The sequence below is a fragment of the Ceratina calcarata genome, unplaced genomic scaffold (genome assembly GCF_001652005.2).
Source record: "Ceratina calcarata isolate Rehan_Ccalc_2016 unplaced genomic scaffold, ASM165200v1 scaffold78.2, whole genome shotgun sequence".
Taxonomy (NCBI): Eukaryota; Metazoa; Arthropoda; class Insecta; order Hymenoptera; family Apidae; genus Ceratina; species Ceratina calcarata.
Genome location: NW_017179105.1, coordinates 2,078,958 through 2,093,362, shown reverse-complemented (window position 1 = coordinate 2,093,362; position 14,405 = coordinate 2,078,958). Strand labels below are relative to the sequence as shown.

At 38.4% G+C, this 14,405-nt stretch overlaps 2 protein-coding genes across 8 annotated transcripts in view; one reads left to right on the top strand and one right to left on the bottom strand.

The window, feature by feature from the left end:
* Positions 1 to 55: 55 nt before the first annotated feature.
* On the top strand, positions 56 to 2,736 carry qm (geranylgeranyl pyrophosphate synthase quemao). The gene is made up of 7 exons (XM_026818386.1): positions 56 to 276; positions 409 to 563; positions 643 to 787; positions 870 to 990; positions 1,059 to 1,198; positions 1,254 to 1,356; positions 1,434 to 2,736. The coding sequence occupies exons 1-7, from the start codon at positions 205 to 207 to the stop codon at positions 1,664 to 1,666; spliced, it is 969 nt and encodes a 322-aa protein (XP_026674187.1). The 5' UTR covers positions 56 to 204; the 3' UTR covers positions 1,667 to 2,736.
* Positions 2,737 to 2,831: 95 nt separating this feature from the next.
* Positions 2,832 to 14,405, bottom strand: part of LOC108630854 (uncharacterized) — a 47,294-nt gene continuing 35,720 nt past the window's right edge. For 3 of the 7 annotated variants that reach the window (XM_026818387.1, XM_026818389.1, XM_026818390.1), the window contains 5 exons: positions 11,628 to 11,761; positions 8,161 to 8,232; positions 5,997 to 6,136; positions 5,375 to 5,526; positions 2,832 to 4,050 (listed from right to left, as the gene is read on the bottom strand). In XM_026818387.1, coding sequence (XP_026674188.1) covers positions 3,979 to 4,050; positions 5,375 to 5,526; positions 5,997 to 6,136; positions 8,161 to 8,232; positions 11,628 to 11,761 — 570 coding nt within the window. In that variant the 3' untranslated portion in view covers positions 2,832 to 3,978. Of the gene's footprint in view, positions 4,051 to 5,374; positions 5,527 to 5,996; positions 6,154 to 8,160; positions 8,233 to 11,627; positions 11,762 to 14,405 lie in introns of all 7 variants that reach the window. The other 4 variants (XM_018034393.2, XM_018034391.2, XM_018034392.2 and 1 more) reach the window with 4 other exon arrangements.

Below are 14,405 nucleotides of genomic sequence, written 5' to 3'. Positions count from 1 at the left end.
ATCAAGCTGCGCATCGGACAAGACAGCGAATGACGCACGTATAAAAATACGTGGTCGGAGGCTCGGCGGCGGCTGTCACGCAGAAGCACGCGTTGTGGTTCGTCGTTTGCTGTGTATAGATAGATGATTAGTTAATTTTTCTTACACGTTAGTTAAACGTTCGACGGAGTAACAGGCGACGGTGATCAATAGTCTCTATCGCGAATGAGACAACACGTTATGGAGCAGAATAAGAACATACCGTATTCGGAGACCGGTGAAAAGGAGGAAGACGAGGTTAGTTTTATAGGTTATGTCGCGTCGAGAGAGGTTAAGAAACCTGTCAAAGTGACAATCAATCGCGCGTTCCTACGTACACGCGTACGTCATGTTTGTTTTTTTAAAAAGAAATCACCTCTCTGCTCGTAGATACTGTTGGAACCGTTTAGTTATATACTACAGGTGCCTGGAAAACAGATCAGGGCCAAGCTAGCCCAGGCTTTCAATTACTGGTTAAAAATACCGAACACTAAACTACACTCTGTCGGCAATATTATACAAATGCTACACACTTCCAGCCTCTTGTGAGTTCTCGTTATAGATTCGAATCGCTCTCGAGGTCTCAGGTACTTTAATCTCGTGCGGTTCGCGCGATACTTGCAGAATCGATGATATTCAAGATAATTCAGTTCTGAGACGAGGAATCCCTGTAGCTCATAATATTTACGGTACAGCGAGCACGATCAACTCTGCGAATTACGTGATGTTTATCGCTCTGGAAAGGATACTCGCCTTGGATCAGCCAGAGGTGAACATAGCTGCATGAAACTCGTTTCTTCTTCCCCCTGTATATTCCTTCTTCACTTAATACATTTCTAATTGATGCTAAGGCTACGCAAGTGTACGTAGAACAGTTGTTAGAGCTTCACAGAGGTCAGGGAATGGAGATTTATTGGAGGGACAATTATATTTGTCCATCCGAAACGGCGTACAGACAGATGACGATTAGAAGTAAGTTTCCTGAGATGATCGTTCAGTGGCTTTAGATTTCAGTGACACATCTCCCGATTGTTCTACAGAAACAGGCGGACTGTTCAATTTAGCCGTCAGGCTGATGCAATTGTTTTCTGAATGCAAGGAAGACTTCACACCCTTAGCCGGCATCTTAGGATTGTATTTTCAAATTCGCGACGACTTTTGTAATTTATGTCTCCAAGAGGTAAGTTCTACGATTTATTCAACTGGCAGCGACGTCACTTGAACCGTTTCCACAGTACGCAGAAAATAAAAGTTACTGCGAGGATTTGTCTGAAGGGAAATTCAGCTTCCCTATTATACACGCTATACAAAGCCATCCCGAGGACAGACAGATAATGAGTATCCTTTGCCTCGTTATTTAAATCTCGTTGAAAACGTTCGACGTTGTTTTTTCTTAATCAGCATTGTTCACAAAGATATTCTCAGGCAGCGCACTAAAGATATCGAAGTGAAACGATATTGCGTAAACTTGTTAGAAAAGTTCGGCTCGTTTGCTTACACGAGAGCCACGCTCGAAGAACTGGATAAGAAAGCTAGGGACGAGGTCCAACGATTAGGAGGGAATCCATTGTTGCTCCAAGTTCTGGACGACCTGATGAGCTGGAAGCATCAGGATGCTCATCTACCGTGTAGAAAAGGTGCTGTTTAAATTTTCTTTATATCCCTTTGAACTCGTATGTATATACAGGATACTACGCGGAATATAGAAATTGTACTTTCCAAATAGTTTCGATGAACTATCCGCCTAGTTTCTATCCCTCAGTATCTATTCCGACGTTTTACGAAAGCCATAGGAAAACTTATTGAATTTCACAGAAAATGCATTTTTAATTCTATTAAAGATTCGTGATACTTCGAACTGATAAGAAAACTTGTTATGTAACTTTGAATGCATGTTATTTACATTAGAATTGTTATCAGTCGTTATATTTGTATATCTACATTCATTTGTAACATCTAGCTTTTGTAGCTGCTATCTTTCCGTTCATGATAAAGCATTGCCACGTGTAAAAATTGAAAAAACGTGAAGAAGCATTTTTTAGTTGTTAATTGCGAAGTTATTATACGAAACAAATTATTCAGAATCGGAAAGTAGCTTTTGAATATGTACGTATTATTAACTCTTGAAAACTAATCTCGTCGTGTGATTTAGAACGTTTTTCAGGAATGGTACTAACGTAGACTGTTAATCTAGATGAACAGGAAGCTTAGTAACTTTGGAAGGATTCTTAGTTGATTTTTTCATATATATTTTGTAACAAATAATATCGATTTTGATCGTGTAACGTCGATAGAATAAGTATATCTCGATGATTACAAACGTATCTCAGAAAGTTAATCGAAGCAATTATAAATCAGTTTCTCTAGACGGCCTTCATTCCTATGATGGATTGCTTTTTTCATTTTCTTACCTCTAGAATAATAGAAAACGGATAGCTTCGTTTCAGAACGAAATACTAAGAAAAAGAATCGCGGGAAATCGTTCAGCGATTTTACGAAATTTGACCGACAAAACTGCCATACGCGTACAATAATTTAATTAGTACATTGTATAATGGTATTACTTACAGTTAGCGTCGTGACTTTACTACTTACGTATTTGTACATCGTGCGATCATACGCTGTACGAATTGATAATGTGATATAACGTGTGTATTACTACATTATTATGTAAAACCGTTTGTAATAAATAAATATACCTTCATTGAATCAAAGTAACCAATCTTCGATTTGTTTTTTACCTCTCACATTCTCCTCATCCATGCGCGTATTCATTTTACTTTACAAGGCATTTTAGTAAATTTGCCATTATATATAAATACCATTCAAATTTATTCGACGTTTAAAAATTCTAATCCCGTACTTAGTACAATCTCTTGTTATCAACGAACGAAGTAACGGTGAGAAAACTCATAAATAAATAAATTTCACTTCTCTATAAACTACTTAGCAAAAATAAGTTGTTTTCATTTAGTCAATAATGAAAACTTTTAATACAAATAATTACGATATTACGTGTTTATTCCGAAGAATTGCATAGCTATTTAAATATAAACACTTACTCTACCTTCTATAAGCTGTTATCATTAGACTGCGGATTTTAATTTGATCAAACAAATGTTCGTCCAAGACATATTTTTTAAATTGATACCACAAATATTTTATTTCGCACAAAGATCCGCAGTCTAGTTATAGTTTCCACAATTACGTTTTCATTTATAAATAATATACTATTCGTAATAAAAGTTAGATCCCCTAATTATTAAATTGCAATCGATCAGTTTGAAAACGTAATCGAAACATTCATTTGTAACTTCTCGGAAACAGCATTCTTTCAATCAACATCCGGTTTACGTATACTTATCGAAAGGAACTCTAAACGATCTAAGGCCGATTCACAGAAACATCCCCTTTCTCTAATCTAACACCTACGCGACAATCCAAGTAGCATACATCGATTCGTAGAAAATTTCAGCTACACAAACACGGTCTTTAAGAGTTTAACACGTTTCGCTGCACTCGAGCAACCAACAACATTCATTTCTCGTTCTATAACTGCACTAATTTTCGTAAAACAAATCTTAATGGAAGAAACACTTGTAGAATCTTGGAAACATTTAAAATTGCAGCGAACGAATTAAACTCGCAAAGGATGCGACGATTAAACGAGTGGGCCTTTGACACTTTCCAACTTTCGCCAAAGAGTCCCAGCGAAACTTTTCTCCTCCCGCGGACCCTCCTCCTCCTCCCTCGATGTGCATTACGTTTCCAGGAAGACGCGCCGCGTACGAGTAGGAAGCTCGAGTTTTGGCCCCGAGACGAGAGACACCGGCGACGCGACGTTCTCCTGTTTCACCCCCAGCATCAACGCGACTAAGATAACGTCGCTATCTGACATGTCCTTTGTTCCGGTTCACTGTCCTCGTCGGACTCGCTCGCCCACGAGGGCTGACGCTCGTGTCATATTTCCCCGTCGCTATCGGCGACCCGGCCAGTTGGTCCCGACACCCCGTCGTCCAGCACTTCCGTCACCTTTCGGTCACAGAACCAACCGAGCTCTTAGAAAACGCTTCGTTCCCTTCCGGGACGAATCGTTTTAGCTATTTTACACGGGGAACGGGTCGAGCAGGACAAATGGACCGTCAGGAACTAGAATCGTGCCGTGGTGAGAGGCTCTCGGGGAAAATAAGCGAGGCTCGAGGATAAAAAGAAGCGTGTTAACCCATTTGTTACACAATTTTTCTACTCATCAACACGAACCAACGTTTTTTATTATTTAGTGGTTGCACTATTAGCTATCATTGCGATGATTAGACGAAACGTTGTATCAATTATTGTATGAAACGTTTGTAACGTGTATGACCAGCAGCGTGTAATGCGAATGGGTTAACTGAAACGTGATGGATATCTCGATTGACGTGAGCCGTTAAGCTTTTTGCACGTTTCAAGAGTCGGCAAACAATTATGATGGACACTTGACTGATCTCAGAATTGAAATCCGTTCGATTTAACTGAACTACTGAAAGGAATGGCATCAAAGGAACGAGGTCTGACAAGACACAATGTCAACATGCTCGTAGATCGATAACGACTAATGAGGCCAGTCGAGAAAGAAATCGTGGAAATGAACATTTTCTCAAAGCTCCTCGTAGATAAATTTCAGACTTTACGCATTTCTAAAAAATGCGAAGAGCGCATGCTGTTAAAATAAATGCTAACAAAATTAATTTATACCACATAACACTAACACCGAATCCGCAGTCTACTTTTAAATAAAAATCGTTCGCTGCACTTATTGTCAACAATTTAAAATAAGAAAAGACATCGGCAAGGAAAATATTTTCAATATCTCGGTGTTCGATAAAGCAGCGTCGAAAACTTTGGACCCGTAGGGTGAGAAGCGAATAAGTTTGCGGGGATGAAACGAGAGGGAAGTAAATACGTATGCAAACAGGGGGAGGAGGTTGAACTTATGACTGCGATGGATGCGACTTGTCTACCGAGCGAAGTGTCGGAACGAAATTCTTATAAGTAACAAAATATCACGTGTGTGTGTGTGTGCGTGAGGACTGGATGATGTAAAGTTAAAGTGGAAATTCCTGTAAGGATTTGTACAGGATATCGTTTCATGCTGTTTCAGCTTGTAAAAGCATTAAATTCTATATCATTCTTAGTAATACTTCGTCATGCATTAATTGATCGATGATTTTTATCACATGATAAATAATGATTGATTATTCTTTCGATTCGATTGAAATCCAATCTGATTATTAATATTCAATCGTTGCGACAACGAATGCGAAATTAATAGTTCGAGAATCGTTTGAGGTCAGAGGTTCTTACTTTGTCCACTTACCAGAACTTCCTCGAAGCGGTCATAATTCTCCGGCCTGGTGTTGAGGAGACTTTCGCCCACCGAATCCGTCGCGTTGCTCATGTGGCAGGAGCCGCGGTTCTCCAGAGCGCTTGACGTAATATGCAGCAGGGATAGCACTGCCAACAGTCCAGCTGCAAATATAAAAACAGGGGGAATAACGAGAGGGCATTTCTTTCATCTCTGCTTTTCGCGTTATTACTTAGCGCGAATCCCCGGCTCTCTCGCGGTCTCGTTTCAACAAGATGTTACAGCGTTAATAAGAACAGTTCGCAACTTGTTCTCTACTCCGGAAGATAAATTCTATTTACAAGTTGCCGCAGGAATTAATTAACTAGATTAATTCTAATGGAAAATGGGTCGACTCGTTTGATTAAATATTTTATGCAGTAATTTCTGAGCTCATTGCAATTAGTTTTTTCATGTTTCAATCTCCTACAGGAAATTATTGAAATGTTCTACGAAAAATAGGACAGACTTTTTTATCAAACATTTTCTACGATAATTACTAGGTTTAGCAAAAGATCTTTTAATATTATCGTCTGGGACAATTAAGCGACTGTCGCTAAGGGAAATTATTGAAACGTCTAGCGTGCCAAGTTACCAGCGACGTAGGACAACCAAAGACTGTGCGGTTTCCATGCCAAAATGCAGGATAGCGGTAGATAAAACAATGCCCTCCGCCAACCCCTTGTTATCGCCAGTACCGCCGACCAACAGCACGAACAAAGAGACTCGTCGTTTCTGAAACAAAATATCGCCTGTATACGTAAACGTGTGTATACGCTGTACAGAATTTTATCGGGACGTTTAGAGAGTGCGTCTTTTCAAATTAGATTTATAGACGCAATAAAGTTGCGTACAGTAATAAAGCGTTGACGTACACGCCGGGTTTTATCGGGGTAATATAATTCACCCCTGGAGCACTTTCGCTAGAGTTTCCCAAGATATTCAGTATAATTTCTAGTTGCATTTAATCCAGCACACGGGGATTTTAACGTGCACCTTTGTTTATCATTGTTATCTATCCGCGCGTCGATACAAGTCCGAAATCCATTGAATAATTGTATTTACAAAGTCATTAATTAATTACACATCGTAAACGTATATATCAAATCGTGAAAATTATTCGCGAAGTTTAGTTAAATTTATGATTCGGTTATCTCTGTGCGTCAGCTTTGTTTAGCACAATTTAATACGAATTACATACGTTCCAATTCGCAAAGCATTATTTCTGAAATAATGGGTCGCATAAAATGTGTAATATTATTGTGTTCAATATATTCTGGAGTTTCGTCTACAGAGCAAAATACACGTTGATGAATTTTAGTAATGTACATAATACGATTTCCGCAATCCCTCAATGAAATAATTTAACCCGGCCTTTAATATTTATCCGTAAATTAATGGAGAACCGGCGATTTAATTATGGTAATGAGCGTTCGATGACAGCGCATTGAATTCCTGCTAGTGGACTTACGTTCATGGATAATTAAACCCATTGATAATTTTACTAATTCCATCCGAATCTATTATAATGTAAAATACTTAGTAAATGTTGCCTCTCGATTTTTCTGACGCAAAATGTAACACGTGTATCAGATTAAAAAGACTTTCATTGATTATTCAGATATTGAAATATGCGTTCAGCTTTTGATATTCTGAATAATTTATGACGTCCGATTCAATGCAATGAATAAAATCCACAGTTTAATTATTGTAGTCGGATTTCGGATCAAAAATTTTATTTCGTATGAAGTAATTATATTACACGCGGCATTTGTAATTCTTGCGAATTTTATGCATAAAATCTGCAGTTTAATTGTAACAAGTAAAACTTTTAGACTTTGGATACAAATGTTTCTGTCATGTGAAATAAATATATACAGCATTTATAATTGCAGATTGGATGCATAAAATTTATAGTTTAATTAGGATAGTGAGAACGTTCAGAGTGTCACGGGCAGAACGAGAGTAAGAATTTTTCTGTCACGTGGAATAAAGCGTCTCTCACCTTCAGGTGTAATAAGAAACTGGTTTGAAGGGTTCGCTTTTGACATCGGCGACGGGTATAAACTCGGAAAACGAGTGGTGTCGAGCCGAGATAGATCGTCGGAAGTTCGTCCCAATAAAATCGGCCTCTCCCTTCGGAATTCCCCGGTATATTCTCTTTGGCCCTGATCTCCCCGCCCTTTCACAATCGAGACGACCTTTTCCATCGCCCTTGCATATTTTCCTACCCTCCTCGAGAGCAAACTCGCGAATGAACGAAATTGGGACAAACTCCAGCTCCGGTAATTACCAGACCGCTATTCAATCCGCCCGGACTTTATTTTTTATCAGACCATCTTCGGATTCCAGATAGTTTCCTCGGTTTCGACGACATTTTTTACGCTTATTGGAATCCCGACATTAGAAAATCAATAAGATGTCTCCCGGAGGCGAGCGCGTGGCTGGATGTAACAACGCGACTTGTCCAGATGGAATAATAGATGCCCGTCTCTTTTATTTTTAATGCAATCGCATTCTGAGAGACTAGCTCTTGAAAATGTAATTACAGCTTCGAATCGTATTTGTATATAATTATATCTGATCCAAATAAATATTTCACAAACGTCTTAGACTTCTTATTATCTTTTGTTATAAAGGAATGCTTATTCCAGGAAATATTTAAAATTCTGGACCTCTAATAATATCTCGCTCTGGTATTTCTGGTTGCATTAAGAATAGTAAAAAGGGAAAGGTTACGTTTTATTAAATATTCATACCTGACGCAGATTTGCACGAACAGGGTGATGGCCCAAGTGATCTCCAAGAAGAATATCAAACCAGAGGCTGCTCTGAAATAGAATCACAAGAAATTTCCATTTTAATACACATTCAGACGTAGTATTCGAACTGTTGCAATATTAATACCTAACACGTATCACCTACTTTTACTAAAATACCGGTACATTCGACAAGACTCGGAATAACGCGAACACCGATATCAATTATACGAAATTCGTTTCATTTTCTCGTGCTATTCATCCGGTAACGACTTCATTTGAATTTTATGATTAAATTTACAACGGAGATTTTCATCACCAAAATACAATTTATTTTTATCTTGCCGAACATTTGTCTTATTTCGAAACGAACGCAGCCCGTTTAATTAACGCGACACGAATTTATCTTCGAGCCATTCCCGATTGGAAAAAATTTCACCGGGGACTACCGAAACGTTTCCAATTCAGTTTTCTACTCGACGAAAATACGTGGGCATGAACGGTTACAACGTGGAATCGTTTAATCTTCCGGAGCGTGAAAAATCGGCGTTCGACGTGATATTTTCCACGCTAATTCCGCTTTATCGTCGTCTCTAACCCGTCTCTCGGAACGCCGGTTATTTTATCCGAATAAGTCGCCACGTGGAATTATTCCCGTCCCGCGAGCTTCCTCCTCGCCTCCATAAACGATATAAAACCATAGCGTCGCGTTTCGCCGCCGCGAATTCAACAACGAATTCAACAGTGAATTCCGAATTATTTCAAAACGCGAATGCATTCAACCACTGCACTTTTCTGTAAAATGATTTCCTGTTTCTCTAAAACAAAAATTCGAATGCACTTTGCAAGCTCACGTTAATATGGCTCGACATTAAAATCCGAGTTACGCGAATTAAATGATAAATGTTGCTGAATTTTCAATGCGATGTAATTTAAAAAATAATGTGTATTGAATTGTACAAAGAAGTGGTTATGATATACGTGTCATTAAATGAACGAAAGTTACGAACGATGGTGTACATGTATCGTGCGCGGTATTGAATGGATGATTATATGCCGACCTATACTACTGCGGGCCATTAATGGTATTACGGAACGCGCCTCCGCTTGAATTATACTTGTTTATTGTACAGTTTTAATACTTGATAACAGATTTAAATATTCATCAAATAAATATGATTGATATTTCAATTTTTCTTTTTAAATTTACAAAATGATGAACTTGGGCTCGACACTCATACTATTATTTCGTTGGTTTAAACTTGATACGCTTTTTTTGTAAATAGTTTGTTCGATTTGATTTACGAGATATTTTCCAGAAGTGTATACATTATGGAGAATCAAATATTCCATCAATTTATTTAAAAGCTCAGGAAAATATGATGTCGCGAGTAGATAGAATGATGTAACGTTTGAATCTTATTAAATCTGACGCCAAGGGAGGAAACAGTTTACAATTTATTTTACGGTCATAATTCTATCCCCGGACCGTGTGACCGGACATCATTTTTCCTTCGAAACTGACATCATCGTGCGGCTAGAATCGTATACTAATAAAGTCAGGCTTCATGGCAGTGTTGGTAGTATCGCACGGTGAACGCAGCAGCCCGAAACGCGATTTATCGCTCACCACTGCATTAATCACGCTAATCGATCTTCGCCCATAAATTTTGTACTTGTTTCATCCTGGCTTCGTGCTGCGATCAAAGGTGAAAGAATGACCCATCCATTATAGACAATATTGACCCGATCGTTTGATCAATTCAATTTACTCGTGGCATTTTATATATCAAATTACGTGGTAAATCAAGTTTGAAATTTTCTCATATTCGTCTCGCCTCATCAAGAATCAATAATAATATTATTATACAATAGAATAATACTAATCAATTTTGAAAATTGAATGCCAGCCCGATCGCAAAGTAATTATATTAAAAATGAGAGATCGATCGGAAAACTCCAATAAAACTGAATAAAAAGTTTTCATCGAATTGAATTGAATTTTTTAATAAATAGAATTGTTTACTTTGTATGTTTGCATGAAATCCTAGTGTGAAATATCCGTCGGTCTGTTGTACGACGCAAAGACTTTGAATCGAGGGGATGAAGTTTTCTATCAATTTTTAATGAAACGCGCGTGCCACTGTTAGTTAATCCGCAAGTTGCCGGGCTCGATCATATTTCATGGCGCGCGGCATGCATGCGAAACGCGCATTTCCATAGAGACCACCGCGGCACCGGCATGGCAGCGAACGCCGGAACGCAATCTGCAACGACGTGGCCGAGGTTCTACGAATTTGCAATTTGCAGAACGCACCAGCAACGGTAAGTACGCTTCAGTAATTCCGTATTGACTCGTCCCCTCTCCGTCCCTAGTAGCCCGCTGTTGTCACATACGTATACATATTTAGTAATAAGTTAATACAATTCGTCCGATAAACCGATAACGAAGTTTGCTCGTTTAAACGGCGACTCGATTATACTCCCGCATCCCCAAAATTGATTATTTATTGTTTAAAACCGTTCCCCGTTTGCTCTGCCGCGGAACATCAGATTAAACCTGCACCTACATCGTAAACCACTTCCAGTTGATTGACAGAAAAATCACGCGGTCGTTGATACACAACATGAATCAATAAGAATTATTATTTCGTTACGAGAAGCTTTATAAGAATTTTTTACTCGATCAACGAATCTCAACAAATTATAATTCGTTTCATTCATTAAATATTCATTATAGATTCTTATGTATTCATAAAGTAAGGGATGAATGCACATGAGCAGCGATATTTTCGTAGCAAACGTTCGTACTCTTATCTAATATGTAAGGTACACGAGGGTATCCAGGAAGTAATCCAATAACGTTGAAAATGTAAAACATTTTTCTCAATTTCTTCGTCTCCCGCTCTCTCTTTCTCTCTCTCTCCCGATACCTAGCGAGCGACACATTTTCCCGGTAAGAATAATGCCACGAGAAACGGTAAACTACGGTCCGGGCCATTTTTCTCCAGGAAATAAGTTCCCGGACGAACGATTCGCGCACGCATTTTTCCTCGCTTCTCTTCGATCGATCGACAGAAAAAAAAAGAGAGAAATAGGATCAAACGGGATATCGAGAAATTTTCGGTAATCGTTCAGCCGCCGACAAATAGTAAACTCGTTGCGGCGGTTTCCGCTCCCCGGTAGCTTCCGGCCGCCCACGCTAATCGCATCGGGCCGTGGAATTAAATTCCTTGCGATCGAATTCGATTCGCCAGTTTTTAAGAAAAATACGATACTTCTGGCTTGGATTCGTATTTCGTTTATAAAAGAATTTACGATCAAACCTGTCGCCAAATCTGATTAGGCTTTCTGTATTTATTGTTAGAACTTTCTTAGTTTCGTTTTAATTGGATTTTCAATGATTAAACGAACGATTCTCTGTACTTTGGTGACGAAAACGTGTAAGTGATAATGATAGAACAAACTGTTTCGGTACTCGGCCCCGGAATCTGATAATTTGAGTGGAATTACGGTATACGCATGTTGAATTATCCTCACGTAACGTAAAACCCAATGACGTGTCCGTGATACGCCACATCCGCGCCAACGCCGCACACAACTGAAACAGAAAGAAAGAAGGGCTAGAAAAATCCTGCAACAATTCATTTCCTATTCTAATTGGAGAATCGACGATGCATTTATCAAGCTCTTTTCTTTGCCCGTGGCAGCGTGCGATTTATGGAAATGCAAAACGCCGCGGGTGCCAGATAATAAAACAAGCCGATGTGAGAAAAACGAGATTTATCATCCACCGTTTCCCCCGAGGAATTAATTATTGATTATACGCGTTAATAACGAATATTTATAATACATCGAGATGCGAAATTCATAAAACTTTGTAATCATACTGAAATTCATTTAACATTCTCCTGTCTTTATGTAATTTCGCTGATTTTCCAATTGCAATGTGCACAGTGTTTGTATTCTAAGCATGGTTAAAGCAGCTTTTCAGATGTAGATTCGAATAAAGCAACTGATGGGGGATGACAAAGGGAAATGTACGCTGCAACGTATATTGTGTACTTTCAAAATGTAGGAAATCGCTCAAGTCATTCAGAGAATCATGAAACGGTATCTCGCACATGGAAATTGCTTGTTTGAAACTGAAATGAATATTACCCGTTCACTGGAACAACTTTTAACTACGAAAATTATTACAGATGCACAACTCAGGTCAGTTCTTGTCGTACATTTATAATGACAATGAATATCATCGAAACATGCGTATCTGACGAATTTTCACCAGGCTTTATCATACTGGATAATTTTAATCCTTCTATCGCATGCGTATCGAAACTTGAAAAATCAATTATTAACAGAAACTTATGATCAAGCTTGTGTACTTTAAAATTCACTTGAAACTTTCGAAACACCCAAAACGACGATGTACCAGCAAAAACATTTACCTCGCAGCGCGTTACATAATGCATTTTCTATCCAGCCAGCATGTAACATGGTTACTGTACACGAAAATCTTTTAAACATTAACGAGATGAACGAAAAGTAAAACTGTCTTCAAAGTTGAAAATCGAAGAGAAACTGGTAATCCTTTGTAGGAAAGTTTCTGCGACTGATAAAATCCTCTCGACTGTTGATTGCATAAAAAGGCAGTAGTCGCACAATGGTAGCAAAGCGGGACACGCGAGTAAACGGTTTAACGGATGGATTTTATGAGCTCGCGTTACGTTTTTGGTAAATCTCGGTTATCCAGCGTCGTCGCGACGCTGCCGGAGAACGTTAAACCGGAAACGGAGGACGAGGCTCGCGCGTTTGCTTGTTTAGTTGGTTAATAGCGCTAGAGTATATGAAGATGCTCCATTAATCTTGCTGGATCTTCTGGTTTATTGCGTGTTTCGCTGGCTGCACGAATTATTGTGCCCCACCGTACGAAACTAGTTTTACCGGAAGTGGATGAGAACACGGGATAATTTAGCGAAATTGTGAACAATGTAATGGTTTTTATGCTTCCAGAGATCTATTAAGGGAATGAGAACGCGATCCAATTATTATGTTAAAACATTTTCCTAGTATTTCTTGTGAAACGAGATTAACTTTTATATTTTATAAAATTGATACGCAACGCGTTGAACGATCGAAGGTTTCAGTTCTGCTCGAATTCACGTTTTATGTAGTTAATTGTAGTACAGGCTTTAATTAATTGAATAGGACTAAGTTCGTTTCGAACTGTGAATGCTGTATAATAATACAGTAGCCTGAAATACGGTTTAACAGGCATTGTGAAGGCTCTGCTAATGAAGTTTGCTTCTACTTAATTATTCTCGAAGTCATTCTAAGCTAACAGTCACGTATTCGGTTACTTTGTGCATTTAATAATAGAACAGCAATCTGTCGACGAAAACTTGGGTTGAAAATGAAACGTTGTTCAAACTGCGAACGCGTATTTAAGAAGAAAAGTAAATCGAATTTTTGTCGAACGAAACCCGTTTTTTTATTCTACGAAATATTGCAATATCAATCTCCTGATATTTTTTTAAGCCATTCGCACCGATCCGTAAATGTTTGCGCTGTTCTCCAGTTCTTTAGCATACTTCAAACTCTGTAACGTGTACAAACATAGATGTGTTTATAGATTATTTCTATCAAATATTTTTACCCTGGAAAATAGGTTTCGTTGTTGAATGACAATTATTCAAATTATTATGACGAGCGATATGTCGTGTAATTTACAATTTTTCATGTCTCGCTGATATCCTGTGGAAACAATGCGGTACGAGAAGTATTTCCGTCACATCTCCAGGGCGGGAATGAAATTGCGAAAGACGGCGCGAAGCTAATTTAGAAGTTCAATACAGGGACCGAGGAAGAGGTTTCGAAAGTTTTATTAAGTTTCACGACGAGGAGTTTAACTTATACACCCTGGGGATGAACGTATGTAAATAAAATTGCAATCATCAGCCCGCTACGATTCAACACTTGCACAATCTGTCAATGGATGCAATACATATTTTTCTATACCAAGTCTAATACTGACTAAACTATAAAATTTTATGCTTAGGAAAAGGCTGGCACAATGCTTATGTAAAAGTGCTTTGTATATTGTATTTTTCCTTACCAACTCTCATTCTAATCGCTCTTAAGGACGTATAGGCTATACATATACTTAAACAATGCTGGCATGTTGAATTTGTTATTATATATTCTTATTACTATTAAAAAGCTAAAATTATAGTGATTTCAAATTT